The sequence below is a fragment of the Melanotaenia boesemani genome, chromosome 9, assembly GCF_017639745.1.
Source record: "Melanotaenia boesemani isolate fMelBoe1 chromosome 9, fMelBoe1.pri, whole genome shotgun sequence".
Taxonomy (NCBI): Eukaryota; Metazoa; Chordata; class Actinopteri; order Atheriniformes; family Melanotaeniidae; genus Melanotaenia; species Melanotaenia boesemani.
Genome location: NC_055690.1, coordinates 17,678,905 through 17,706,872, shown reverse-complemented (window position 1 = coordinate 17,706,872; position 27,968 = coordinate 17,678,905). Strand labels below are relative to the sequence as shown.

Genomic DNA, 27,968 nt, shown 5'->3' with positions numbered 1-27,968 from the left:
CCATTATAACCAGGAGATGCCTGACCTTAACTATACATACAGACCACTACCAGTGAAGTGCAACGGGTGAGCATAATTGAGTATTTAAAATATCTTTTGTCATTGAATGTGATATTGTTGCAAATGTGTAAAACTTACTCTTGACAGCATTTACAGTGTGTATATTTTCCTCAGTTTAGAATCAGTTTGAGGGTAAAATCATCTGATGAGTAAAAAATAGTGTAATGATGTATTGAGCTTTGGTGACATTTCAGATTCAGAATTGGGACACAAAACTTTACTAAATGAAGGATTTGTAATTTCCTCATGACTGACAAACATTTCTTATTGACTGTCATGGAAAGAATACTGGTATATTTTCTACATGGTTTCAGTTTTGTTCTTTTGAAGTAATTTTGTACTTTATACCTTATTACACAAGCAATGTAATAGACATAATAATTTTATTTTAATTATAATTGTAATTCCAGGCTTTTTTCACTTCACTGTGCAAGATATAGACTCAAATTAAATTATTCGAATTAATGAAAATCAAAACACAATTTCTGTCTCTATTTGCTGTGTTTAACATGTTACATGTGAATCAATACGGAGCAACAGATTTGATCCCAGGGCTTTCCGCTGGGCTCAAACCATGAGGCTGGCTGTGGAGGAGATAAACCAGAATATGGATTTATTGTCCAATTACACCCTTGGGTACAAAATCTTTGACTCATGTGCATATCCACTGACTGACCAGAGGGCTGCTCTGGCTGTGCTGAATGGGCTGAATGAGGATGAGTCTCCTCTGTGCAGCACTGCTTCGCCTCTTCTTGCTGTGATTGGGGAATCAGGTTCTGCTCAGTCCATCGTGGTGTCAAGAGTTCTGCAGCCATTCAGAATCCCGATGGTAATTACAGCTCTTTCTTTGCAACCCTCAAACTTTATTGTTATTTTCTAATGCATTTTACTCTGCTTTATCCTTTTCGATACAGATCAGTTACTTTTCTTCATGTGCATGTTTTGCTGACAGAGAAAAATATCCTACTTTTTTCAGAGTGATTCCTAATGATGATTATCAGGTAAGAGTTCAGATTTATGCAGAAAAGCATGTTGTTGTTTTTTTTTTGTTTGTTTGTTTTTTTTTTTTGTTTGTTTTTTCTTTATTCTTGTTTTTTTTTTTTGTTTTTGTTTTTTTGTTGTTGTTTTTTTGTCACCTGCTCATTGCTTTGTTTTCACTACTGTTCTTATCCAACCTTTACATCATCACAGTTTATAATCAGTTTAATCTTTCTAAATAAATCATTGATACAACCCATGACTGAAAATATAAAATCTAGTTAGATAACTGAATAAAAAAAAACATTAAATTGATATAAAATATTGTAAATGATCATAATATGACAATCTTCCAATCAGAAGATTGTCATAAAAATGAAAAGTCCAGCAATGCATGGTCATGTTTTACCATAAAAGTACATTTGAAGGAAAACTTTAAAAGTGGTCCCTCTGCTGCATCTCTCATGGCAACTCATTCCAAAGTTTGACTGCAAACTCTGTTGCTTCTGGTCTTCAATCATGTTCCAGTCCTCTGGATCTTAGTCTTTGCATAGGTGCATATGGTACTAAAAGGTTAAATAGAAAAGGTTGTAAAAGAACACTGAGGGCCTTAAAATTCAGTGGTAAGATCCTAAAATCAAAAGTAAAACAAAGTGAGGGCCACTTCCAAGAGTCCAAGAGAGGGTGTAGGTGTGCACAAACCTGTGCTTATTCTCACTCACAACACTGAACTGGTCAGCTCCTACACTACCTGGACGTATTCATTGAAAATTCTTTACCCTGGACACTCTTTAGCAGACTGCAGCAGCGGCTACACTTACTGTGCAGACTAAGAATTCATGGAGTGAACAAAAAGGTTTTGTTATTTTATTGTGCTGTTCAGGAGAGCTTTGTGAGATACAGCGTCACAGCTTGTTTTGGTAACATAAAAATGCAACATAAGACACAAGCTGCTATGCTTATTAAAAACTGTATGGAAAATCACAGGCATTGAAGATTACGTGTCCATGCAGGCCTCTCATAGACAAGTCCATAAAATAATTAACATGACCCATGTTCTTTGTAACAGGTTTTACATGTTCAGATAACAAGTCACCAGTGTTTAGTTGATTTAGAGTGATATACAAAATGAAATGCAAAAAATGTGTTAATCTATAATATTCAAATTAGTTTCTTATCATATTGGTGTGTTACACAACCAAACGTGTTAACATTTTCTTTTTTAAAAAGGTAAAGGCCATTGCTCAGCTGCTGGTGCGCTTCAACTGGACTTGGGTGGGACTCGTTCGAGGAGACCATGAATACGGTCGCTCTGCTGTGCGAGGGCTACTGAGGGAATTAGAGGGTACCAACGTGTGTGTGGCTTATCAAGAAATGATTCCTCTGCTCTATAATCAGCAGAAAGCCCTGGAGATCATGCAGGTAGATTAAAGAAGCTCTGATTTAGGTTTTATAGTTGAAGAATTGCTTTTGTACCAAATCTCGTTCATAGAAGGTGGTTATTCTACATTATTGTGTTATTAAATCTTTTGTGTGATGTTTGTTTTTTTTTTTTCTCTTAAATTTTATGATTGTCTCATGAGAATAGTTGCTTTGAGATAAGCTATATTATATTTATTAATGTTATTCAGTCCCGTCAGTCTTGCTCTGTGTCATGTTGGCTTAACATGCTCTCTGTCATCCTTGTCAAAATCTTCCTTCATTATGTGCCTTTCTATAAAGGTAATGAAAAACTCCTTGGCAAAAGTGGTGGTGGTATTTTCCGCTGAAGGTGAAATGACACCTTTCTTGAAAGACTACATGACCCAGAACATTACAGGAATCCAGTGGGTAGCGAGCGAGGCCTGGGTCACCGCATCTGTCTTTACAGGAACTGAGTATTACCCCTACTTGGGCGGCACCATTGGATTTGGCATCAGAAAAGGTTACATTTCCAGACTGCATGACTACCTGTTGACAATCAACCCTCAGAGATATCCCAATGATATTCTGGTGCAAGAGCTGTGGGAGGCTCTGTATGGCTGCAGTCATTTTCCATCCTCTGCCACTCAGTTGCCATCCTGCACAGGAAAGGAGCCATTGTTGGAGCAGCACTCTGCCTATATGAATACATCCAGTCCTAGAGTGGCCTATAATGTCTATAAGGCTGTGTATGCTGTTGCTCATTCACTACACAATCTTCTTCACTGTCAACCAGGCAGGGGGCCCTTCCAAAACAACTCATGCGCTCAAAGAAATAATGTACTTCCCTGGCAGGTATAGTACTGACTTCTTACTATTGTAGTATTGTAGTCAAAACTTTGTTTTCAAGCATTTAGAGTATTTCATCCTATTTGTTTTTAAGCTCCAGCACTACCTCCAGGAAGTTAGCTTTAACATTAATGAAGAAGAGATAAACTTTGACTTGAAGGGTGACTCTGTACCCTACTATGACATTATCAACTGGCAGAGAGGCACAAGGGGGAACATTGAATTTGTCAACGTGGGGCTGTTTGATGGAACCAAGCCCGCTGGAGAGGAGCTGGTGATCCAGGAGGACAGGATAATGTGGGCAGGGCATCAGAGTGAGGCAAGCTGCTCACACTGTGTTTTTACCTTCATCAGATGCCAACTGTTGAAGTTCTGTAGGTTAAGGTGGAGGTAAGTCAGGTGGGCAGGAAAGGCTGGATCTGATGTAAGTCCCTTTGCTTTGAGACAGTTCACACAGTGGTTTAATATACGCTTTATATATATAAAGTGTGAGTCAAAAAAATAAATAAATATCTCAGCACAATACAATTGGGATTGAAATGGCACTGGTGAGACAAAATACAAAAGCAATCATGACCATGATGTTGAGCATAAAAGTCTGAAAAAAAAACTGTAAACAGAAAAAAAATTTACATATCAAAATATGTCTTTTTTGTCAGGACTCAATAAAAAGCTGATTATTTTCGCTGCCTTCCCACAGGTGTCAGTGTCTGTGTGCAGTGCCAGCTGCCTTCCAGGGTCCAGGAAAGCTGTCCGTCGTGGGGAGCCTGTCTGCTGCTTTGACTGTGTACCATGTGACAGTGGAAAAATTAGCAATCAGACAAGTGAGATAAAATCCAGACACTAAAAATTGCACCAACCCAAAAATCCATAATAAACATGCAATGTACTGAAGTTTTACAACTTTTTGCCTTTCTCCTGTTTTTTCATAGACTCAATAGAATGCACCTTTTGCCCGGAGGACTTCTGGTCAAACAAAGAAAGAACAGCTTGCATTCCCAAAAAGGTGGAGTTCTTGGCCTATGATTCCTTGGGTATAGCTCTGACAGTGATCTCTGTGGTGGGCGCCTGTCTCACTATGGCTGTGTTTGCAGTGTTCTTCTACCACAGAAGCACAGCTACTGTCCGTGTCAATAACTCAGAACTCAGCTTCTTCATCCTATTTGCACTGACGCTGTGTTTCCTTTGTTCTCTTGTTTTCATTGGAGAGCCAACATTTTGGTCCTGCATGCTTCGCCACACAGCCTTTAGCATCACATTTTCACTTTGCATCTCCTGCATCCTGGGAAAGACTTTGGTGGTGTTGGCAGCATTCACTGCCACCAGGCCAGGGGACAACATAATGAAGTGGCTGGGGCCGAAGCAGCAGAGAATCGTTATCTTCAGCAGCACTTTGGTTCAGGTAGTCATCTGTGCTGCCTGGCTAATTGATGACCCCCCTTATCCATACCGAAACACGGAGTATGAACATTCAAAGATTATACTGGAGTGTAGTGTTGGATCTACTTTTGCATTCTGGTGTGTTTTGGGATATATTGGTCTGCAAGCATGTTTTTGCTTTGTGCTGGCATTTCTGGCTCGTAAGTTGCCTGGCAACTTCAATGAGGCCAAGTTCATCACTTTTAGCATGTTGATTTTCTGTGCGGTGTGGCTGGCATTTATCCCTGCATATATCAGCTCCCCTGGAAACTATGCAGACGCAGTGGAGTCATTTGCTATTTTGGCCTCCAGTTTTGGCTTGTTGTTCTGCTTGTTTGCTCCAAAGTGTTATATCATTTTACTGAAGCCAGAAAAAAATACAAAACAGCACTTGATGGGAAAAGAAAAGAAATGATGTGTAAGAATATACGTTTTTGTTGTTGTTGTTTCAGTTTACATTTCCAGTCAATATCCAATGTTATTTCCCAATTAATTCAAATGTATTTAACATGTGCAACTTTGCAACTCTAGAGTGATTTACAAGAAATATGATTAGCTTGTCTATTTAATGTCTATTTTAATGTAATAAAGACATTCAACTGTCAGTGTTTGAAGTGACTTTATCTAAAAACTTTAAGGCAGTCTGTTACCCCGCCACACCTCTAAATTTGAGGTTTTCATGATCCAAAATCAGCGGTATTAATCTTATTTAAAGTTAAAAAATAAATAAATAAAAAAATAAAGAAGAAAACTTTATAGGACTTTATAGTTTAAATCAGGTTAGTCAAACTCCATTCCTCGAGAACAACTGTCCTGCAGGTTTTAAATGTTTTGATGCTTCAACACAGCTGACATATACTAATGAGTCATTGTGTGGAAACTGTTGGGTGCATTTAATTTGAGTCAGGTGTGTTGCAGCAGGGAAGTACCTGAAACCTACAGGACAGTGGTACTTGAGGACCAGAGTTTGAGATCCCTGGTTCAAATGACAAGTATTATGTTTAGATACATTAAAACACTACATTATAACATGAGTGGTGGGTGTAACATGGTTTAGTTCTGCAAAACATGAGGCAGGGCTAATAATAAGCTAATTCAAATTTCCACAGATCCCACAGGAAAGATAACGTCTCTGTCATGGCTTAGACTGGATATAAATGTTTTATTCTTGTTGTTGCTCCCTTTTCTTTTTTGTTTTTTAAAGATGTTTACCAAGTGTGCCATCTCCTGTTTAATCCCCTGTGCTTATCCTGTTACAGATACTTCCAGTAGGTGTGTTTGAGTGTGACTTGAGAATTGCTGGCTAGATATAAGGCGGGGTGTAAAAAGTCTCAAGTGAGCTACAGTTTACTGGCAAAAATATCAGGAAAGCTTTCTTTACCATTTTAATCTTGAGAATACATTCAAATAAAATTGTAAGTCAGAACAGAAAGGAACTGAAACGGAAAAAAGATATAAACTTTAAAGTTTTTTATTTGTCTTACAGAAATAGTACAACTGTTCACACAACTTTCCTACTGGATATAAAAAAAACCTTAATGTTAATTGCCCATATATTATGCTTAGAAAACTGCACATTTTTTACACCATTTGACAGAAAAAACCAAAGACTATAACAGATCTTAATGTCTGGAAATAAAGATATATTGTAAATCACTCATCATGTGTACTTAAAGCCTTATTCCAAAGTTCTTAGTAAAGGTGTTTCTCAGCTGTTGCAGCCAGGGTTAAGCAACTTTGCTGAGCACTGCACAGCAGAATATTAAGTTTAATGCACCTGTTGTCTTGATATTTCCCACCTTCTTCTCAATACACCTTAGACATGTGGATGTGTGTATGTGTACAGTTGTTTTTACAGTCATAATGGGACCAAAACCTCACTGCATGCCAAATTATGGGGATTCTCAGGGGACTGCAGTTTTGTCCACACAGAGTTTTAGGGTCGGTGTTAGAAGGGTTATGATGTTCAGTCATAGACTTTGGTTTAAGATTTTTTCAACTTGCCATCCTAGGTACTTACCAGCAAGGTTAATTAAAGTTTATCTTTTGTCATCTGTAGCTCAGGAGATAAAGCTGCCTTCTGCCAACATGAACGTTGGTGGATTGATTACAGGCTCCCTCTGACTTCATGCTGAATTGTCCTTGGGCAAGACACTGAACCTGATGTTGCCTCTCAATGTGCCTATCCGGGCCTTACAGTGTGATAGAGCAAGCACTTAGTATATAACTATAGAAGTGCTGTACGTGTGTGTGAGTGAATGGGGAAAAAAGGATGTAAAGCTCTTTGAGTGGTCAACATGGTCAACAAGTGCTGTATAAATACAGTCCATTATCTCCTTTGCCCGTGTTTGGGTCCAGTTTCAAACTCACATTATGACATATAATGATCAGTTATGACCTGTACATTAACACTGATTCTCTGGATATTTTCTAAATTATAGATGCAGTTAATCTTATAAATAAGGCCAAATGTCAAGTGCTTGCTTGAAGCATTTTATTGAAAAGCATTAAAACAAGCTAGATATAGGTTTGTATTTTGTTCACATTCAAACATGTTTTTTTTATTTTTTATTTTTTAGCTAAAATACATATATATGCTAAGTTCATTTAAGGAATTTTCCAGTCATGCCTTTCTTAATATTCCTCTCAGGGTGCAATAAAATTATGTAACATTTAGGCAAAAAAATACACAGTAGAAGACCAAAGCTGGAGGCTAATATTGCAAATATTTCCACAGCCACAGAGAACTTCCCATGAGAGCTAACATAAGCTGGGATGAAAGAGATCCACACAGCCCAGAAAATCAGCATGCTGAAAGTGATAAGCTTCGCTTCGTTGAATGTGTCCGGCAGCTTCCGTCCAAGGAATGCCAGGAGGAGGCAGACAAAAGCTAGAAGGCCAATGTAACTGAGGACCAGGTAAAATCCAGGTGGCCATGGCTCCTTACACTCTACAACAATCTAATAGTGCACAACCATACATTAATGCAACTTGATTAGTATATTTCAGCATAAAAGCTTCTATCGCTAGAATTTTACAAGTTGTGAGTTTGTTAATTTATGAAGGTATGAAGCTATATTGTTCTTACTTTTCCTGTTAAGGCTTGGTATGCAGGATTCCTGAATGGGAAGGGAGGAGCGCCCAACAGCCAGCCAGCACAGAGACAAATCTGAAGGCAACAAAGAAAAGTGGAAAAACCCTTTACCGATGTAAAAATAACACTAGTCACAAATTGTATCAGATAAGTCACATTTGTCTGGGCTTTCTACCTGAGGAGCTGTAGTACACATAATCATTGCCCTCTGGTGAGATGGATCAAACAGTTTCCTTGACCTGGGTACATTAGATTGAAAAGCTAACAGAACCACAATAGTTTCGACAAGCAGGCAGGACAGACAGATGACAAAGCTGATTCCAAATGCTGCCTGGCGGATCCTACATGTCCACACAGACGGTTGGCCGATGAACATCAGGGAACACAGGAAACATAGTTTGAGTGATAAGAGAAGCAAGAAACTTATTTCTGAGTTGTTGGCTTTGACAATAGGTGTGGTGCGGTAGTGGTGGAAGACGATGGTAACGATGCTTGTTAGGATGACACCGAAGGAGGTAAGTGCAACTAGGATGATGCCCATGGTGTCAGAGAAAGAGAGGAATTCTTCAACTCCTGCAACACATTTTACCCTGTCTTTGTCTGACCAGTAGGACTCGGGGCATTTTATACACTCAGTGGAACCTTTGGAAAGAGATAAAAAAAGACTCATAAATAAACACTCAAGTACTTGCCCTGCACATCTGTATCATTGGATGACTAATGCCAACAAGGCCTGTTTTGTTTTGTTTTTTTTTTTTTTTACTAAAGATGGAAAATAAACAAGTTAACAAAACAAGCATATACAACCAGTCTGGTTGCTGATCTCTCCATCTGCACAAGACAGACAGTCAAAGCAGCAGTGGGGCTCTCCTGTACGTCTGGCCTGCCTACTGCCAGGAGGACATGAAGGACTACACTGAGACACGGGTACCTGAACAATGAATAGAGAAATAAAGAATTAAACTACATATAAATATTATACTTCCCCCCTTCAGATGTTTTTTCTTTTTCTTTTTTTTTTTTTAACAGAGGAAAACAAAAATTGTATCCCTAAAATTAAAAAGAAAAAAAAAACCCTCATAATGCCATGTGAAATCTGATTACTGTAAATTTTACCCACCTGTGACTGTCCCCTTGTCCATACAATGGTGCTCTGCTTAACCTGCAGCTGTTTTCCCACTGGACCTGAACCATCATAACTTCCTACTTTGATAAATCTAAACACACCATAAAAAATATTCCTAGTCAAAAAAACACAGTTTTGTATTTTAGGTATTATAAATGCTTTAATAGTCAAGCACTGCTGTATATTAAAATGTAACCTGATTTTGCCCTTGATGTCCTTCTGCCAGTTTATTATGTCATAGAGAGGGACTGGCTCACCATTGGAGTCAAAATATACTTTCTCTCCAAACTGATCAGTGAAATTCACTGTCTTCAGATAATACAGCAACTGTAAAAAAAAATTACAAAAAAATCCCACAAAGACTTCGTTACCAAAGCAAGTAAGCAACTATTTACATATTTTCTGATCATTTCACCCACCTGCTGTGAGGTGAACGGATTTTGCTTTTCACACTTTCTCTTGTCAGATCCTGCAGAATCACAGTTCAGTAAAGTGTGCAGAGCATGGGCGATGGCATATACAGCTTTATACACATTGTAGGATATTCTGACCTGGGATACATCAGAATAACTGCTAGTAGTGAGACTCAGATCCTCTAAACCTGAACATGCAGGTATTTCAGCAGCATCTTTACTTTCATCAGATGAAACTTTCAGTGAGCTTCTCTCTCCTACAGTAGACATGTTTTGGGAGTCTGGTTTGAAACCAGATGCACCCAAAATGAAGTTATCCAGAGTATCTGATATATCTCCAACAGGTTTTTCTTCTTTAAACTTGAGCACACAACCAAACATTTCTTCCCAGAACGTGTTGATGAGTTCCATTCCTGGTTTGAGAGAGGGGCGGACATTTAAAAGGAATTCTTTCAGGCCAGGGATCCTGACTCCAGGGAAGGAGAAGCCCAGTGTTCCCTCTAAAAGAGGGTGGAAGAGTGGTGAGGTCAAAAGGCCAGCAGTAACCCAAGCTTCACTAGCTACCCACTGTAGCCCTGTTAAATTTCTCTGAGCAAGCTGTAAAAAGAGGTGAAGAAATTTGATGTTTACCATGTGCACAAAAATTATTTTGATGTTCAGTATTTATCATTTTAAAGACTGAATATATAATATTGTAGATACACTGAGATGTATACTTCTATAAACAGATCCAGCAGTTGTCCCTCTGTGGCAAAGACCACCATGACCTTTGCAGTTGAGCTCTGCATTCTGTCTGCCATTTCTTGTATCTCAGCCATTGTGGGTGATGTTGGAATAGTGAGATGAAATGCCACACACCCGCCTTGTTGTTTAAACTGATTAGAGAATGCTTGGATGCCATATTGACTATAGTCATCCTGAAAATGGATAAAGAAAGGTTATTTGTGTAGGTGTCTTCAGCAGAGATATTCTTCATATATTTAAAGAAAGCGTAATCTCACCGTGGTCCCTATTGTGCCCACCCAGAACCAACCTAAGAATGTGACCAGCTGTACAAGACCTCTGACTTGAAAGAGATCATTCGGCACGGTTCGCAGAAATGATGGGTATATATTCTTGTTAGTAAGACAGGTACAAGTGGCAAAATAACTCACCTAGAAAGAGAGAATGATAATTTTTACAATTTAACCAAAACATTTATAAACATTGCTTCATTACAATAATCAAATTATGCATTTAAGGACACACTTTAATTGATGTTTAGTGGAGAATCCTGTCTTTTTGTGCCTTTTCTTACCAGTGGGATGTTGAAAGGACCGAGAGTCTGTGCTACAGCTCTTGTTGGGGAAGAGGATGCAAGACCAATCACAGCAGGAATGGGAGAACCAGATAGACACGCAGAAGTTTCAGGCTGTGTTTTGTCATCTGCTGTGTAATTTCCTGTATTTGTAAGATTGAGAGGCATTGCAGACTTCACTTCTTTCTTTACCTCAATCCATTGCTTTGTCCTTATTTCTAGAGACCTAAACTCCTCTATTCCAATATCCATTTCATTTGTCACATTTAATGTGTTTTCAGTTTCTGCTATTTGCTTGACCTCACTTGACACAGGTTTAGAGAAACTGACTAAAGAGAAAAGGGATTGCAGGCTGGTGTGGACATTGTCACAGCTGTCCATGATCCGGTAGCCTAATTTAACACCCGGTAAAAGGTTTGAGTTATTGTTAATTTCCTCCACAGCAAACACCATAGTCATCATCCACCGGAAGGCTCTTTGGTCAAACCTGCAAAAAAAAAAAAAAAAAAAAAAAAAATCTACTTGAGTACGGAAGCGTGGAGCTGCCACCCAAATTAAAAAAAAAATCGGACCTTATCACGTTATAACATGATATGTTTATTGTAAAAACGTAAAACTTATCACGTTATAACGTGATACTTTATTGTCATAACGTGAAACGTATCACGTTATAACGTGATACTTTATTGTAATAACGTGAAACGTATCACGTTATAACGTGATAAGTTTATTGTAAAAACGTGAAACGTATCACGTTATAACGTGATAAGTTTATTATAAGAACATAGCCTGTACTGTATGCAGATGTTGTTACGACCTATATTGGAGCAAAATACATTTCATGGAAAATATACTCATCAAGCAGAAACTTTTCAGTTCTTTTTGGCAATGATTAATTGTTCTACTCTGGTTTATTGTTGTACAGAAATGTGGGACAGTTATGAGAAACGCGTCACCTGCCTGCACGCAGTGAGACGGTGCGTGCCTGTGTGTCTGAATTGTCACAGAGCAGGCATCCCCAACTTGGGACCTCTTGAGCCAGTGTCCTGCAGGTTTTCAGTATGTCCATACTGCAGCACACCTGACTCAAATAATGGGTCGTTAAGAGGCTGGTGCAGACCTGGTTTATTCTTGCACATAAGACCGTTATAAGCAACACGGTGCGTCACCTGCCTGCACACAGTGAGACGGTGCGTGCATGTGTCTGAGTGGCAATAGAGTGTGCGGGCTGCTTTCAGTTAATAATATGTTGTCTCCTGACAATAAAAATGAAAATTATAAAGGCTTTATGCACCGCTGGGACTGGGAGAAATAAGTTGCCGACACAAAGACGTGGTCCTGTTAAAGAGTGCAACGTCAACAAGTGTCCTCCAAGCTTCATCAAATCTCTCCAATGAAGTCAAACTTAATCCCATGTAGTAAATTAGGACTTTCTCTGGAAATAATAAACCACACTGAAAACCTGCAGGACACTGGCTCAAGAGGTCCCAAGTTGGGGATGCCTGCTCTGTGGCAATTCAGACACACAGGCACGCACCGTCTCACTGCGTGCAGGCAGGTGACCTACGTGTTTCTCTGTCCCACATTTCTGTACAACAATAAACCAGAGTAGAACAATTAATCATTGTCAAAAAGAACTGAAAAGTTTCTGCTTGATGAGTATATTTTCCATGAAATGTATTTTGCTCCAATGTAGGTCGTAACAACATCTGCATACAGTACAGGCTATGTTCTTATAATAAACTTATCACGTTATAACGTGATACGTTTCACGTTTTTACAATAAACTTATCACGTTATAACGTGATACGTTTCAAGTTATTACAATAAAGTATCACGTTATAACGTGATACGTTTCACGTTATTACAATAAAGTATCACGTTATAACGTGATACGTTTCACGTTATTACAATATTATGTATCACGTTATAACGTGATACGTTTCACGTTATTACAATAAAGTATCACGTTATAACGTGATACGTTTCACGTTATTACAATATTATGTATCACGTTATAACGTGATACGTTTCACGTTATTACAATAAAGTATCACGTTATAACGTGATACGTTTTACGTTTTTACAATAAACATATCACGTTATAACGTGATACGTTCCGATTTTTTTTAATTTGGGTGGCAGCTCCACGCTTCCGTACTTGAGAAAGATAATTGCAGTATTACAGTATTATAGTGACATGACATGTTGACAGTGTGAGATCAACACAGACATGTCAAAACACTAACTTTAAAAAAAAAAAAAAATCAGTTTCATAAGAAGAAACATTAAAATATAACAGTTATCAGTATTCACATACTCACCCGCTGCACAATGTGGTTTGAGGTTTGTTGTGGTAGCTGTGCTGTGACTCAGAGACCACATAGTGCAGAGGAAAAAACCCTCCAATTACAACATCACCGTCTGACTGCAAAGTCAGAGGCTCGTTATCTTCCAGTTTCACACACTGAGGTGAACTACTATCAACACTATTCACCCCATTTATCCATAAATCATTCCTTATCATTTCCGTATCCTCTCCCTCTAAACTCAATGGTTTCCCTTCTTGTACAGAGTAAGAAACACCACACATCACTAAAAAAAGGTTAAAAACCAAAGATGTAGAAAATGGCAAGTCCATAAAAGGGGTGGCTGCATTATCCATGCTGAACCTATAAAGATGATGTGTGTGCAGGAGAGAAAGTCTGACAGGCTAATGAGTTAGATAACATTAAATACTGTTACGCTTACTTGATTTCATAGGTTATCTGAGTCATCACAAGATGAACCAATCAGCCCAACTTGTAAATGTTATTGCTGCCTTTTTACAAACTGATGGATGAAAACCTGCTAGTCTACAAACTGTCGGCTGCAATTACACCATCATACTGAAAAGGTATATGTTTATTAAACATTTATTGTTCTGATATTTCAATTCCGAAACCTGACACATTTTACATGCAGCCATCTTTACGTAAAGTCAACCTGTTATATATACCTAAACCACAGTCAGCCAGAAGCACATCGCCTGGAAAAGTTTCAGCTGTTCTCTGGGATGTGTTTATCCAACGTATTAACTGCACTTCACCAAGACGGAAACGGAGGATATAAATTTTTGTGTGCTAATCAGGAAGCTGCTGCTACAGCCGAGGACACAACTCAAGAAACAAATTATAAGATGAATACTTGTCTGAAATTTGGAATAAAACTGAGATTAAAAAGACAAGAGTCACTGCTGAACTAAAGCAAACAGCCTGCGGTTACTCCCTAAATGGCGAATTACTCACACAATACTTTGTTGATGATATCAGTGTATATTCTCTGTAGTGACCACTTAGTTATTTTCTGAATGTCCTGCATTTTTTAATATCTTTTCTAGCTTGTTTTTAACTCAGGCAGACGCTGACATTTTTCTTTGTGGAATCTGTTGTGTGGTTTGTGTTGTATGTGTTCCATGTATTCCAGCTGCACTCATATTGGTCTTTTGGGACAAAGATTAAACTGAATCTGAATCTATGTGGCATGAATGGCTGAATGACATTCATCCCATGAAGTCATGGTCCGAATGTTGCAGATTTAACAGTTTCCATGCTTTCGTCTGACCATGTGTGCAGGACCTGCTTTCTAACTGTTTAAAGGAGTGTAATGTAACAGGCAGCATTTGTTTTATATTGTAACAAATCACAATGTGAGATATGCTGTGGTTGGCCTCTTTTTACTTATTTTTTAAATACTTTGTATTACTTTGGTATTAAATTCTTTAAATATGTTTTAACAATTAAACCATAGATATTATTCTTTATTTTTTTTTTTTTTATTGATTTTTGTATTATTTTTGCTTGATGTAAAATGGTTTTGTTATTTTCATTCGGTTAACAATACCTCACTAGGCGGGGCTATTCAGGTCCAATCAAGATACACACCATCATTAATAATAAGGTTCAATACTGTATATAATTTGCCCAATTTTTGTGCTCTCTCTCCTCTCTTGTTTAGGGGATGTCTGACAGCATGGCTCTACTTACCATTATTATACTGTCATTTTTTTCTTTGTTAAACTCTGCCAGTGTGCTCACTTTAGCATACTCTCCAAGTTCCAGCTTTACCTATGCAACTGCAACTGCAGCAAAAGTCTGCACTCTTCAGAACAGTTTTCCTCCAAACTTTGTGGCCAGAGGTGACTTTGTTATTGGAGGGATCTTTCCCCTCCATTATAACCAGGAGATGCCTGACCTTAACTGTACATACAGACCACTACCAGTGAAGTGCAACGGGTGAGCATAATTGAGTATTTAAAATATCTTTTGTCATTGAATGTGATATTGTTGCAAATGTGTAAAACTTACTCTTGACAGCATTTACAGTGTGTATATTTTCCTCAGTTTAGAATCAGTTTGAGGGTAAAATCATCTGATGAGTAAAAAATAGTGTAATGATGTATTGAGCTTTGGTGACATTTCAGATTCAGAATTGGGACACAAAACTTTACTAAATGAAGGATTTGTAATTTCCTCATGACTGACAAACATTTCTTATTGACTGTCATGGAAAGAATACTGGTATATTTTCTACATGGTTTCAGTTTTGTTCTTTTGAAGCAATTTTGTACTTTATACCTTATTACACAAGCAATGTAATAGACATAATAATTTTATTTTAATTATAATTGTAATTCCAGGCTTTTTTCACTTCACTGTGCAAGATATAGACTCAAATTAAATTATTCGAATTAATGAAAATCAAAACACAATTTCTGTCTCTATTTGCTGTGTTTAACATGTTACATGTGAATCAATACGGAGCAACAGATTTGATCCCAGGGCTTTCCGCTGGGCTCAAACCATGAGGCTGGCTGTGGAGGAGATAAACCAGAATATGGATTTATTGTCCAATTACACCCTTGGGTACAAAATCTTTGACTCATGTGCATATCCACTGACTGGCCAGAGGGCTGCTCTGGCTGTGCTGAATGGGCTGAATGAGGATGAGTCTCCTCTGTGCAGCACTGCTTCGCCTCTTCTTGCTGTGATTGGGGAATCAGGTTCTGCTCAGTCCATCGTTGTGTCAAGAGTTCTGCAGCCATTCAGAATCCCGATGGTAATTACAGCTCTTTCTTTGCAACCCTCAAACTTTATTGTTATTTTCTAATGCATTTTACTCTGCTTTATCCTTTTCGATACAGATCAGTTACTTTTCTTCATGTGCATGTTTTGCTGACAGAGAAAAATATCCTACTTTTTTCAGAGTGATTCCTAATGATGATTATCAGGTAAGAGTTCAGATTTATGCAGAAAAGCATGTTGTTGTTTTTTTTTTTTGTTTGTTTGTTTTTTTTTTTTTTTTTTCTTTATTCTTGTTTTTTTTTTTTGTTTTTGTTTTTTTGTTGTTGTTTTTTTGTCACCTGCTCATTGCTTTGTTTTCACTACTGTTCTTATCCAACCTTTACATCATCACAGTTTATAATCAGTTTAATCTTTCTAAATAAATCATTGATACAACCCATGACTGAAAATATAAAATCTAGTTAGATAACTGAATAAAAAAAAAACATTAAATTGATATAAAATATTGTAAATGATCATAATATGACTATCTTCCAATCAGAAGATTGTCATAAAAATGAAAAGTCCAGCAATGCATGGTCATGTTTTACCATAAAAGTACATTTGAAGGAAAACTTTAAAAGTGGTCCCTCTGCTGCATCTCTCATGGCAACTCATTCCAAAGTTTGACTGCGAACTCTGTTGCTTCTGATCTTCAATCATGTTCCAGTCCTCTCGATCTTAGTCTTTGCATAGGTGCATATGGTACTAAAAGGTTAAATAGAAAAGGTTGTTAAAGAACACTGAGGGCCTTAAAATTCAGTGGTAAGATCCTAAAATCAAAAGTAAAACAAAGTGAGGGCCACTTCCAAGAGTCCAAGAGAGGGTGTAGGTGTGCACAAACCTGTGCTTATTCTCACTCACAACACTGAACTGGTCAGCTTCTACACTACCTGGACGTATTCATTGAAAATTCTTTACCCTGGACACTCTTTAGCAGACTGCAGCAGCGGCTACACTTACTGTGCAGACTAAGAATTCATGGAGTGAACAAAAAGGTTTTGTTGTTATTTTATTGTGCTGTTCAGGAGAGCCTTGTGAGATACAGCGTCACAGCTTGTTTTGGTAACATAAAAATGCAACATAAGACACAAGCTGCTATGCTTATTAAAAACTGTATGGAAAATCACAGGCATTGAAGATTACGTGTCCATGCAGGCCTCTCATAGACAAGTCCATAAAATAATTAACATGACCCATGTTCTTTGTAACAGGTTTTACATGTTCAGATAACAAGTCACCAGTGTTTAGTTGATTTGGAGTGATATACAAAATGAAATGCAAAAAATGTGTTAATCTATAATATTCAAATTAGTTTCTTATCATATTGGTGTGTTACACAACCAAACGTGTTAACATTTTCTTTTTTAAAAAGGTAAAGGCCATTGCTCAGCTGCTGGTGCGCTTCAACTGGACTTGGGTGGGACTCGTTCGAGGAGACCATGAATACGGTCGCTTTGCTGTGCGAGGGCTACTGAGGGAATTAGAGGGTACCAACGTGTGTGTGGCTTATCAAGAAATGATTCCTCTGCTCTATAATCAGCAGAAAGCCCTAGAGATCATGCAGGTAGATTAAAGAAGCTCTGATTTAGGTTTTATAGTTGAAGAATTGCTTTTGTACCAAATCTCGTTCATAGAAGGTGGTTATTCTACATTATTGTGTTATTAAATCTTTTGTGTGATGTTTGTTTTTTTTTCTCTTAAATTTTATGATTGTTTCATGAGAATAGTTGCTTTGAGATAAGCTATATTATATTTATTAATGTTATTCAGTCCCGTCAGTCTTGCTCTGTGTCATGTTGGCTTAATATGCTCTCTGTCATCCTTGTCAAAATCTTCCTTCATTATGTGCCTTTCTATAAAGGTAATGAAAAACTCCTTGGCAAAAGTGGTGGTGGTATTTTCCGCTGAAGGTGAAATGACACCTTTCTTGAAAGACTACATGACCCAGAACATTACAGGAATCCAGTGGGTAGCGAGCGAGGCCTGGGTCACCGCATCTGTCTTTACAGGAACTGAGTATTACCCCTACTTGGGCGGCACCATTGGATTTGGCATCAGAAAAGGTTACATTTCCAGACTGCATGACTACCTGTTGACAATCAACCCTCAGAGATATCCCAATGATATTCTGGTGCAAGAGCTGTGGGAGGCTCTGTATGGCTGCAGTCATTTTCCATCCTCTGCCACTCAGTTGCCATCCTGCACAGGAAAGGAGCCATTGTTGGAGCAGCACTCTGCCTATATGAATACATCCAGTCCTAGAGTGGCCTATAATGTCTATAAGGCTGTGTATGCTGTTGCTCATTCACTACACAATCTTCTTCACTGTCAACCAGGCAGGGGGCCCTTCCAAAACAACTCATGCGCTCAAAGAAATAATGTACTTCCCTGGCAGGTATAGTACTGACTTCTTACTATTGTAGTATTGTAGTCAAAACTTTGTTTTCAAGCATTTAGAGTATTTCATCCTATTAATTTGTTTTTAAGCTCCAGCACTACCTCCAGGAAGTTAGCTTTAACATTAATGAAGAAGAGATAAACTTTGACTTGAAGGGTGACTCTGTACCCTACTATGACATTATCAACTGGCAGAGAGGCACAAGGGGGAACATTGAATTTGTCAACGTGGGGCTGTTTGATGGAACCAAGCCCGCTGGAGAGGAGCTGGTGATCCAGGAGGACAGGATAATGTGGGCAGGGCATCAGAGTGAGGCAAGCTGCTCACACTGTGTTTTTACCTTCATCAGATGCCAACTGTTGAAGTTCTGTAGGTTAAGGTGGAGGTAAGTCAGGTGGGCAGGAAAGGCTGGATCTGATGTAAGTCCCTTTGCTTTGATACAGTTCACACAGTGGTTTAATATACGCTTTATATATATAAAGTGTGTGTCAAAAAAATAAATAAATATCTCGGCACAATACAATTGGGATTGAAATGGCACTGGTGAGACAAAATACAAAAGCAATCATGACCATGATGTTGAGCAGAAAAGTCTGAAAAAAAAACTGTAAACAGAAAAAAAATTTACATATCAAAATATGTCTTTTTTGTCAGGACTCAATAAAAAGCTGATTATTTTCGCTGCCTTCCCACAGGTGTCAGTGTCTGTGTGCAGTGCCAGCTGCCTTCCAGGGTCCAGGAAAGCTGTCCGTCGTGGGGAGCCTGTCTGCTGCTTTGACTGTGTACCATGTGACAGTGGCAAAATTAGCAATCAGACAAGTGAGATAAAATCCAGACACTAAAAATTGCACCAACCCAAAAATCCATAATAAACATGCAATGTACTGAAGTTTTACAACTTTTTGCCTTTCTCCTGTTTTTTCATAGACTCAATAGAATGCATCTTTTGCCCGGAGGACTTCTGGTCAAACAAAGAAAGAACAGCTTGCATTCCCAAAAAGGTGGAGTTCTTGGCCTATGATTCCTTGGGTATAGCTCTGACAGTGATCTCTGTGGTGGGCGCCTGTCTCACTATGGCTGTGTTTGCAGTGTTCTTCTACCACAGAAGCACAGCTATTGTCCGTGTCAATAACTCAGAACTCAGCTTCTTCATCCTATTTGCACTGACGCTGTGTTTCCTTTGTTCTCTTGTTTTCATTGGAGAGCCAACATTTTGGTCCTGCATGCTTCGCCACACAGCCTTTAGCATCACATTTTCACTTTGCATCTCCTGCATCCTGGGAAAGACTTTGGTGGTGTTGGCAGCATTCACTGCCACCAGGCCAGGGGACAACATAATGAAGTGGCTGGGGCCGAAGCAGCAGAGAATCGTTATCTTCAGCAGCACTTTGGTTCAGGTAGTCATCTGTGCTGCCTGGCTAATTGATGACCCCCCTTATCCATACCGAAACACGGAGTATGAACATTCAAAGATTATACTGGAGTGTAGTGTTGGATCTACTTTTGCATTCTGGTGTGTTTTGGGATATATTGGTCTGCAAGCATGTTTTTGCTTTGTGCTGGCATTTCTGGCTCGTAAGTTGCCTGGCAACTTCAATGAGGCCAAGTTCATCACTTTTAGCATGTTGATTTTCTGTGCTGTGTGGCTGGCATTTATCCCTGCATATATCAGCTCCCCTGGAAACTATGCAGACGCAGTGGAGTCATTTGCTATTTTGGCCTCCAGTTTTGGCTTGTTGTTCTGCTTGTTTGCTCCAAAGTGTTATATCATTTTACTGAAGCCAGAAAAAAATACAAAACAGCACTTGATGGGAAAAGAAAAGAAATGATGTGTAAGAATATACGGTTTTGTTGTTGTTGTTTCAGTTTACATTTCCAGTCAATATCCAATGTTATTTCCCAATTAATTCAAATGTATTTAACATGTGCAACTTTGCAACTCTAGAGTGATTTACAAGAAATATGATTAGCTTGTCTATTTAATGTCTATTTTAATGTAATAAAGACATTCAACTGTCAGTGTTTGAAGTGACTTTATCTAAAAACTTTAAGGCAGTCTGTTACCCCGCCACACCTCTAAATTTGAGGTTTTCATGATCCAAAATCAGCGGTATTAATCTTATTTAAAGTTAAAAAATAAATAAATAAAAAAATAAAGAAGAAAACTTTATAGGACTTTATAGTTTAAATCAGGTTAGTCAAACTCCATTCCTCGAGAACAACTGTCCTGCAGGTTTTAAATGTTTTGCTGCTTCAACACAGCTGACATATACTAATGAGTCATTGTGTGGAAACTGTTGGGTGCATTTAATTTGAGTCAGGTGTGTTGCAGCAGGGAAGTACCTGAAACCTGCAGGACAGTGGTACTTGAGGACCAGAGTTTGAGATCCCTGGTTCAAATGACAAGTATTATGTTTAGATACATTAAAACACTACATTATAACATGAGTGGTGGGTGTAACATGGTTTAGTTCTGCAAAACATGAGGCAGGGCTAATAATAAGCTAATTCAAATTTCCACAGATCCCACAGGAAAGATAACGTCTCTGTCATGGCTTAGACTGGATATAAATGTTTTATTCTTGTTGTTGCTCCCTTTTCTTTTTTGTTTTTTAAAGATGTTTACCAAGTGTGCCATCTCCTGTTTAATCCCCTGTGCTTATCCTGTTACAGATACTTCCAGTAGGTGTGTTTGAGTGTGACTTGAGAATTGCTGGCTAGATATAAGGCGGGGTGTAAAAAGTCTCAAGTGAGCTACAGTTTACTGGCAAAAATATCAGGAAAGCTTTCTTTACCATTTTAATCTTGAGAATACATTCAAATAAAATTGTAAGTCAGAACAGAAAGGAACTGAAACGGAAAAAAGATATAAACTTTAAAGTTTTTTATTTGTCTTACAGAAATAGTACAACTGTTCACACAACTTTCCTACTGGATATAAAAAAACCTTAATGTTAATTGCCCATATATTATGCTTAGAAAACTGCACATTTTTTACACCATTTGACAGAAAAAACCAAAGACTATAACAGATCTTAATGTCTGGAAATAAAGATATATTGTAAATCACTCATCATGTGTACTTAAAGCCTTATTCCAAAGTTCTTAGTAAAGGTGTTTCTCAGCTGTTGCAGCCAGGGTTGAGCAACTTTGCTGAGCACTGCACAGCAGAATATTAAGTTTAATGCACCTGTTGTCTTGATATTTCCCACCTGCTTCTCAATACACCTTAGACATGTGGATGTGTGTATGTGTACAGTTGTTTTTACAGTCATAATGGGACCAAAACCTGCATGCCAAATTATGGGGATTCTCAGGGGACTGCAGTTTTGTCCACACAGAGTTTTAGGGTCGGTGTTAGAAGGGTTATGATGTTCAGTCATAGACTTTGGTTTAAGTTTTTTTTCAACTTGCCATCCTAGGTACTTACCAGCAAGGTTAATTAAAGTTTATCTTTTGTCATCTGTAGCTCAGGAGATAAAGCTGCCTTCTGCCAAAATGAACGTTGGTTGATTGATTACAGGCTCCCTCTGACTTCATGCTGAATTGTCCTTGGGCAAGACACTGAACCTGATGTCGCCTCTCAATGTGCCTATCCGGGCCTTACAGTGTGATAGAGCAAGCACTTAGTATATAACAATAGAAGTGCTGTACGTGTGTGTGAGTGAATGGGGAAAAAAGGATGTAAAGCTCTTTGAGTGGTCAACATGGTCAACAAGTGCTGTATAAATACAGTCCATTATCTCCTTTGCCCATGTTTGGGTCCAGTTTCAAACTCACATTATGACATATAATGATCAGTTATGACCTGTACATTAACACTGATTCTCTGGATATTTTCTAAATTATAGATGCAGTTAATCTTAGAAATAAGGCCAAATGTCAAGTGCTTGCTTGAAGCATTTTGTTGAAAAGCATTAAAACAAGCTTGATATAGGTTTGTATTTTGTTCACATTCAAACATGTTTTTTTTATTATTTTCAGCTAAAATACATATATATGCTAAGTTCATTTAAGGAATTTTCCAGTCATGCCTTTCTTAATATTCCTCTCAGGGTGCAATAAAATTATGTAACATTTAGGCAAAAAAATACACAGTAGAAGACCAAAGCTGGAGGCTAATATTGCAAATATTTCCACAGCCACAGAGAACTTCCCATGAGAGCTAACATAAGCTGGGATGAAAGAGATCCACACAGCCCAGAAAATCAGCATGCTGAAAGTGATAAGCTTCGCTTCGTTGAATGTGTCCGGCAGCTTCCGTCCAAGGAATGCCAGGAGGAGGCAGACAAAAGCTAGAAGGCCAATGTAACTGAGGACCAGGTAAAATCCAGGTGGCCATGGCTCCTTACACTCTACAACAATCTAATAGTGCACAACAATACATTAATGCAACTTGATTAGTATATTTCAGCATAAAAGCTTCTATCGCTAGAATTTTACAAGTTGTGAGTTTGTTCATTTATGAAGGTTTGAAGCTTTATTGTTCTTACTTTTCCTGTTAAGGCTTGGTATGCAGGATTCCTGAATGGGAAGGGAGGAGCGCCCAACAGCCAGCCAGCACAGAGACAAATCTGAAGGCAACAAAGAAAAGTGGAAAAACCCTTTACCGATGTAAAAATAACACTAGTCACAAATTGTATCAGATAAGTCACATTTGTCTGGGCTTTCTACCTGAGGAGCTGTAGTACACATAATCATTGCCCTCTGATGAGATGGATCAAACAGTTTCCTTGACCTGGGTACATTAGATTGAAAAGCTAACAGAACCACAATAGTTTTGACAAGCAGGCAGGACAGACAGATGACAAAGCTGATTCCAAATGCTGCCTGGCGGATCCTACATGTCCACACAGACGGTTGGCCGATGAACATCAGGGAACACAGGAAACATAGTTTGAGTGATAAGAGAAGCAAAAAACTTATTTCTGAGTTGTTGGCTTTGACAATAGGTGTGGTGCGGTAGTGGTGGAAGACGATGGTAACGATGCTTGTTAGGATGACACCGAAGGAGGTAAGTGCAACTAGGATGATGCCCATGGTGTCAGAGAAAGAGAGGAATTCTTCAACTCCTGCAACACATTTTACCCTGTCTTTGTCTGACCAGTAGGACTCGGGGCATTTTATACACTCAGTGGAACCTTTGGAAAGAGATAAAAAAAAGACTCATAAATAAACACTCAAATACTTGCCCTGCACATCTGTATCATTGGATGACTAATGCCAACAAGGCCTGTTTTGTTTTGTTTTGTTTTTTTTTTTTTTTTTTACTAAAGATGGAAAATAAACAAGTTAACAAAACAAGCATATACAACCAGTCTGGTTGCTGATCTCTCCATCTGCACAAGACAGACAGTCAAAGCAGCAGTGGGGCTCTCCTGTACGTCTGGCCTGCCTACTGCCAGGAGGACATGAAGGACTACACTGAGACACGGGTACCTGAACAATGAATAGAGAAATAAAGAATTAAACTACATATAAATATTATACTTCCCCCCTTCAGATGTTTTTTCTTTTTCTTTTTTTTTTTTTAACAGAGGAAAACAAAAATTGTATCCCTAAAATTAAAAAGAAAAAAAAAACCCTCATAATGCCATGTGAAATCTGATTACTGTAATTTTTACCCACCTGTGACTGTCCCCTTGTCCATACAATGGTGCTCTGCTTAACCTGCAGCTGTTTTCCCACTGGACCTGAACCATCATAACTTCCTACTTTGATAAATCTAAACACATCATAAAAAATATTCCTAGTCAAAAAAACACAGTTTTGTATTTTAGGTATTATAAATACTTTAATAGTCAAGCACTGCTGTATATTAAAATGTAACCTGATTTTGCCCTTGATGTCCTTCTGCCAGTTTATTATGTCATAGAGAGGGACTGGCTCACCATTGGAGTCAAAATATACTTTCTCTCCAAACTGATCAGTGAAATTCACTGTCTTCAGATAATACAGCAACTGTAAAAAAAAATTACAAAAAAATCCCACAAAGATTTTGTTACCAAAGCAAGTAAGCAACTATTTACATATTTTCTGATCATTTCACCCACCTGCTTTGAGGTGAACGGATTTTGCTTTTCACACTTTCGCTTGTCAGATCCTGCAGAATCACAGTTCAGTAAAGTGTGCAGAGCATGGGCGATGGCATATACAGCTTTATACACATTGTAGGATATTCTGACCTGGGATACATCAGAATAACTGCTAGTAGTGAGACTCAGATCCTCTAAACCTGAACATGCAGGTATTTCAGCAGCATCTTTACTTTCATCAGATGAAACTTTCAGTGAGCTTCTCTCTCCTACAGTAGACATGTTTTGGGAGTCTGGTTTGAAACCAGATGCACCCAAAATGAAGTTATCCAGAGTATCTGATATATCTCCAACAGGTTTTTCTTCTTTAAACTTGAGCACACAACCAAACATTTCTTCCCAGAACGTGTTGATGAGTTCCATTCCTGGTTTGGGAGAGGGGCGGACATTTAAAAGGTATTCTTTCAGGCCAGGGATCCTGACTCCAGGGAAGGAGAAGCCCAGTGTTCCCTCTAAAAGAGGGTGGAAGAGTGGTGAGGTCAAAAGGCCAGCAGTAACCCAAGCTTCACTAGCTACCCACTGTAGCCCTGTTAAATTTCTCTGAGCAAGCTGTAAAAAGAGGTGAAGAAATTTGATGTTTACCATGTGCACAAAAATTATTTTGATGTTCAGTATTTATCATTTTAAAGACTGAATATATAATATTGTAGATACACTGAGATGTATACTTCTATAAACAGATCCAGCAGTTGTCCCTCTGTGGCAAAGACCACCATGACCTTTGCAGTTGAGCTCTGCATTCTGTCTGCCATTTCTTGTATCTCAGCCATTGTGGGTGATGTTGGAATAGTGAGATGAAATGCCACACACCCGCCTTGTTGTTTAAACTGATTAGAGAATGCTTGGATGCCATATTGACTATAGTCATCCTGAAAATGGATAAAGAAAGGTTATTTGTGTAGGTGTCTTCAGCAGAGATATTCTTCATATATTTAAAGAAAGCGTAATCTCACCGTGGTCCCTATTGTGCCCACCCAGAACCAACCTAAGAATGTGACCAGCTGTACAAGACCTCTGACTTGAAAGAGATCATTCGGCACGGTTCGCAGAAATGATGGGTATATATTCTTGTTAGTAAGACAGGTACAAGTGGCAAAATAACTCACCTAGAAAGAGAGAATGATAATTTTTACAATTTAACCAAAACATTTATAAACATTGCTTCATTACAATAATCAAATTATGCATTTAAGGACACACTTTAATTGATGTTTAGTGGAGAATCCTGTCTTTTTGTGCCTTTTCTTACCAGTGGGATGTTGAAAGGACCGAGAGTCTGTGCTACAGCTCTTGTTGGGGAAGAGGATGCAAGACCAATCACAGCAGGAATGGGAGAACCAGATAGACACGCAGAAGTTTCAGGCTGTGTTTTGTCATCTGCTGTGTAATTTCCTGTATTTGTAAGATTGAGAGGCATTGCAGACTTCACTTCTTTCTTTACCTCAATCCATTGCTTTGTCCTTATTTCTAGAGACCTAAACTCCTCTATTCCAATATCCATTTCATTTGTCACATTTAATGTGTTTTCAGTTTCTGCTATTTGCTTGACCTCACTTGACACAGGTTTAGAGAAACTGACTAAAGAGAAAAGGGATTGCAGGCTGGTGTGGACATTGTCACAGCTGTCCATGATCCGGTAGCCTAATTTAACACCCGGTAAAAGGTTTGAGTTATTGTTAATTTCCTCCACAGCAAACACCATAGTCATCATCCACCGGAAGGCTCTTTGGTCAAACCTGCAAAAAAAAAAAAAAAAAAAAAAAAAATCTACTTCAGATAGATAATTGCAGTATTACAGTATTATAGTGACATGACATGTTGACAGTGTGAGATCAACACAGACATGTCAAAACACTAACTTTTAAAAAAAAAAAAATCAGTTTCATAAGAAGAAAAATTAAAATATAACAGATATCAGTATTCACATACTCACCCGCTGCACAATGTGGTTTGAGGTTTGTTGTGGTAGCTGTGGTGTGACTCAGAGACCACATAGTGCAGAGGAAAAAACCCTCCAATTACAACATCACCGTCTGACTGCAAAGTCAGAGGCTCGTTATCTTCCAGTTTCACACACTGAGGTGAACTACTATCAACACTATTCACCCCATTTATCCATAAATCATTCCTTATCATTTCCGTATCCTCTCCCTCTAAACTCAATGTTTTCCCTTCTTGTACAGAGTAAGAAACACCACACATCACTAAAAAAAGGTTAAAAAACAAAGATGTAGAAAATGGCAAGTCCATACAAGGGGTGGCTGCATTATCCATGCTGAACCTATAAAGATGATGTGTGTGCAGGAGAGAAAGTCTGACAGGCTAATGAGTTAGATAACATTAAATACTGTTACGCTTACTTGATTTCATAGGTTATCTGAGTCATCACAAGATGAACCAATCAGACTGAAAAGTAGCAACACAGGGAAGGGGGCATAACATGGCTCAAATAAACCATAGCGCTGTCACAAAAACATGGTGCAGTTGATTTATGATTTATTTGTTATTATAAGCACACAGAGGACTGTGTCTGTTAAATGGGCAAAATAATGTGTGCAAACCATCTAGCATGTTTGCCCTTGAAGAATATGTAATATGGGTGTTTCTACCTGAACAATGCAAAATATTAGGAGGAGCAGATGCAAATAGATCAACATAGCACACGCAATGTGATTTAACAAACATGAATTTGATTGCACGTGCTAATTTTGTATAATTTTTAAATTAATATTAACCAGCCCATTCAGGGCAAACATCAGTCTAGTAGCTTAGTGCCTGGAATAAACAGGACTAGAGGCCAATACTAAACTCCAGCTGGATCCTGGATTTTATTGTGTCGTGTGGGGTTGTCATTTTATTAACACAGACTGTTTTTGCATCACCACCGTAGGCGCAGCGTAAGTCTGCAGAGGCTTTACACCCACCTCTTCCAGACTTGACGTGCACCCCTGCTTCGCACATGGTTATGCGGACATACTCCCTTGTGATTGGTCAGTTTGGGATCACATGTTGCCGGATACCTGAATCTTCTCGCTGAATTTGTGTGGTAACCACAAAAAACAATAACCAGTGGATTAAGTTGATGAGAGGCTGATCAAATTATATCTTTCTTTTCTTACACAAACTAATAAAAACACTGAACCATACTGGACGCCATTGTTATTTTAAAACAGAAAATCCTAACCCAACTGAAGATAACCATCAAAATAACTCCAACCTGGTGAGTTTACTGGCAGATACCACCCCTGCTGCCACCTTCAGATTAGGAGGAGAAACTGCAACATAACACCAAAATGACGTATACCCCCTACGCTTGAGTGCGAAAGCAAACTCACCAGCGTCAGCTAAATAGTCAGCTGATACAACACATGCACAATAATTCATTTGTGCAATAACCCATACAAACAGTTGCAATAACTTATACGTGCAATAAGTGAACTGGGAATCTGTACCACCTCTACTGTGTGCAATGCTTGTTTATATTATTTAATTTAACTTATCTTTTTTTTGTTGCATTCTATTTATACTTTTCTTGAACCTTATTGCCTCTATTTTACTTTATACCTGTATCTATTATATCTTAGTGCTTATCCTGTTGGTGTTGTATTGCTGCTGGTACCCAAATTTCCCTGAGGACTCTCCAAAGGGATTAATAATGTATTTTCTATTCTATTCTATTCTATTCTAATCTAAACCACAGCCAGCTGCACCCAGACACTGCACTAGCATAAAT

The 27,968-nt window shown here is 38.4% G+C and overlaps 4 protein-coding genes across 4 annotated transcripts; 2 read left to right on the top strand and 2 right to left on the bottom strand.

Moving 5' to 3' along the window:
• Positions 1-16: 16 nt before the first annotated feature.
• LOC121646152 (extracellular calcium-sensing receptor-like) lies at positions 17-5,245 on the top strand. The gene is made up of 8 exons (XM_041995022.1): positions 17-66; positions 601-889; positions 975-1,061; positions 2,269-2,460; positions 2,761-3,294; positions 3,383-3,607; positions 3,989-4,112; positions 4,221-5,245. Exons 1-8 carry the CDS (start codon positions 17-19, stop codon positions 5,120-5,122), a joined length of 2,403 nt encoding a protein of 800 aa, XP_041850956.1. The 3' UTR covers positions 5,123-5,245.
• A 2,065-nt stretch (positions 5,246-7,310) lies between these two features.
• LOC121646151 (extracellular calcium-sensing receptor-like) lies at positions 7,311-13,164 on the bottom strand. Its single transcript, XM_041995021.1, has 13 exons — positions 12,962-13,164; positions 10,964-11,124; positions 10,638-10,765; positions 10,342-10,494; positions 10,057-10,257; positions 9,710-9,937; positions 9,347-9,592; positions 9,124-9,254; positions 8,922-9,018; positions 8,609-8,732; positions 7,977-8,443; positions 7,796-7,876; positions 7,311-7,667 (listed from the first exon to the last, which is right to left on the bottom strand). The coding sequence occupies exons 1-13, from the start codon at positions 13,162-13,164 to the stop codon at positions 7,311-7,313; spliced, it is 2,577 nt and encodes an 858-aa protein (XP_041850955.1).
• Positions 13,165-13,190: 26 nt separating this feature from the next.
• LOC121646150 (extracellular calcium-sensing receptor-like) lies at positions 13,191-20,092 on the top strand. Its single transcript, XM_041995020.1, has 9 exons — positions 13,191-13,212; positions 14,764-14,911; positions 15,446-15,734; positions 15,820-15,906; positions 17,115-17,306; positions 17,604-18,137; positions 18,230-18,454; positions 18,836-18,959; positions 19,068-20,092. Exons 1-9 carry the CDS (start codon positions 13,191-13,193, stop codon positions 19,967-19,969), a joined length of 2,523 nt encoding a protein of 840 aa, XP_041850954.1. The 3' UTR covers positions 19,970-20,092.
• Positions 20,093-22,148: 2,056 nt separating this feature from the next.
• On the bottom strand, positions 22,149-26,371 carry LOC121646149 (extracellular calcium-sensing receptor-like). The gene is made up of 13 exons (XM_041995019.1): positions 26,169-26,371; positions 25,811-25,971; positions 25,485-25,612; positions 25,189-25,341; positions 24,904-25,104; positions 24,557-24,784; positions 24,194-24,439; positions 23,971-24,101; positions 23,769-23,865; positions 23,456-23,579; positions 22,815-23,281; positions 22,634-22,714; positions 22,149-22,505 (listed from the first exon to the last, which is right to left on the bottom strand). Exons 1-13 carry the CDS (start codon positions 26,369-26,371, stop codon positions 22,149-22,151), a joined length of 2,577 nt encoding a protein of 858 aa, XP_041850953.1.
• Between the last annotated feature and the right edge of the window lie 1,597 nt (positions 26,372-27,968).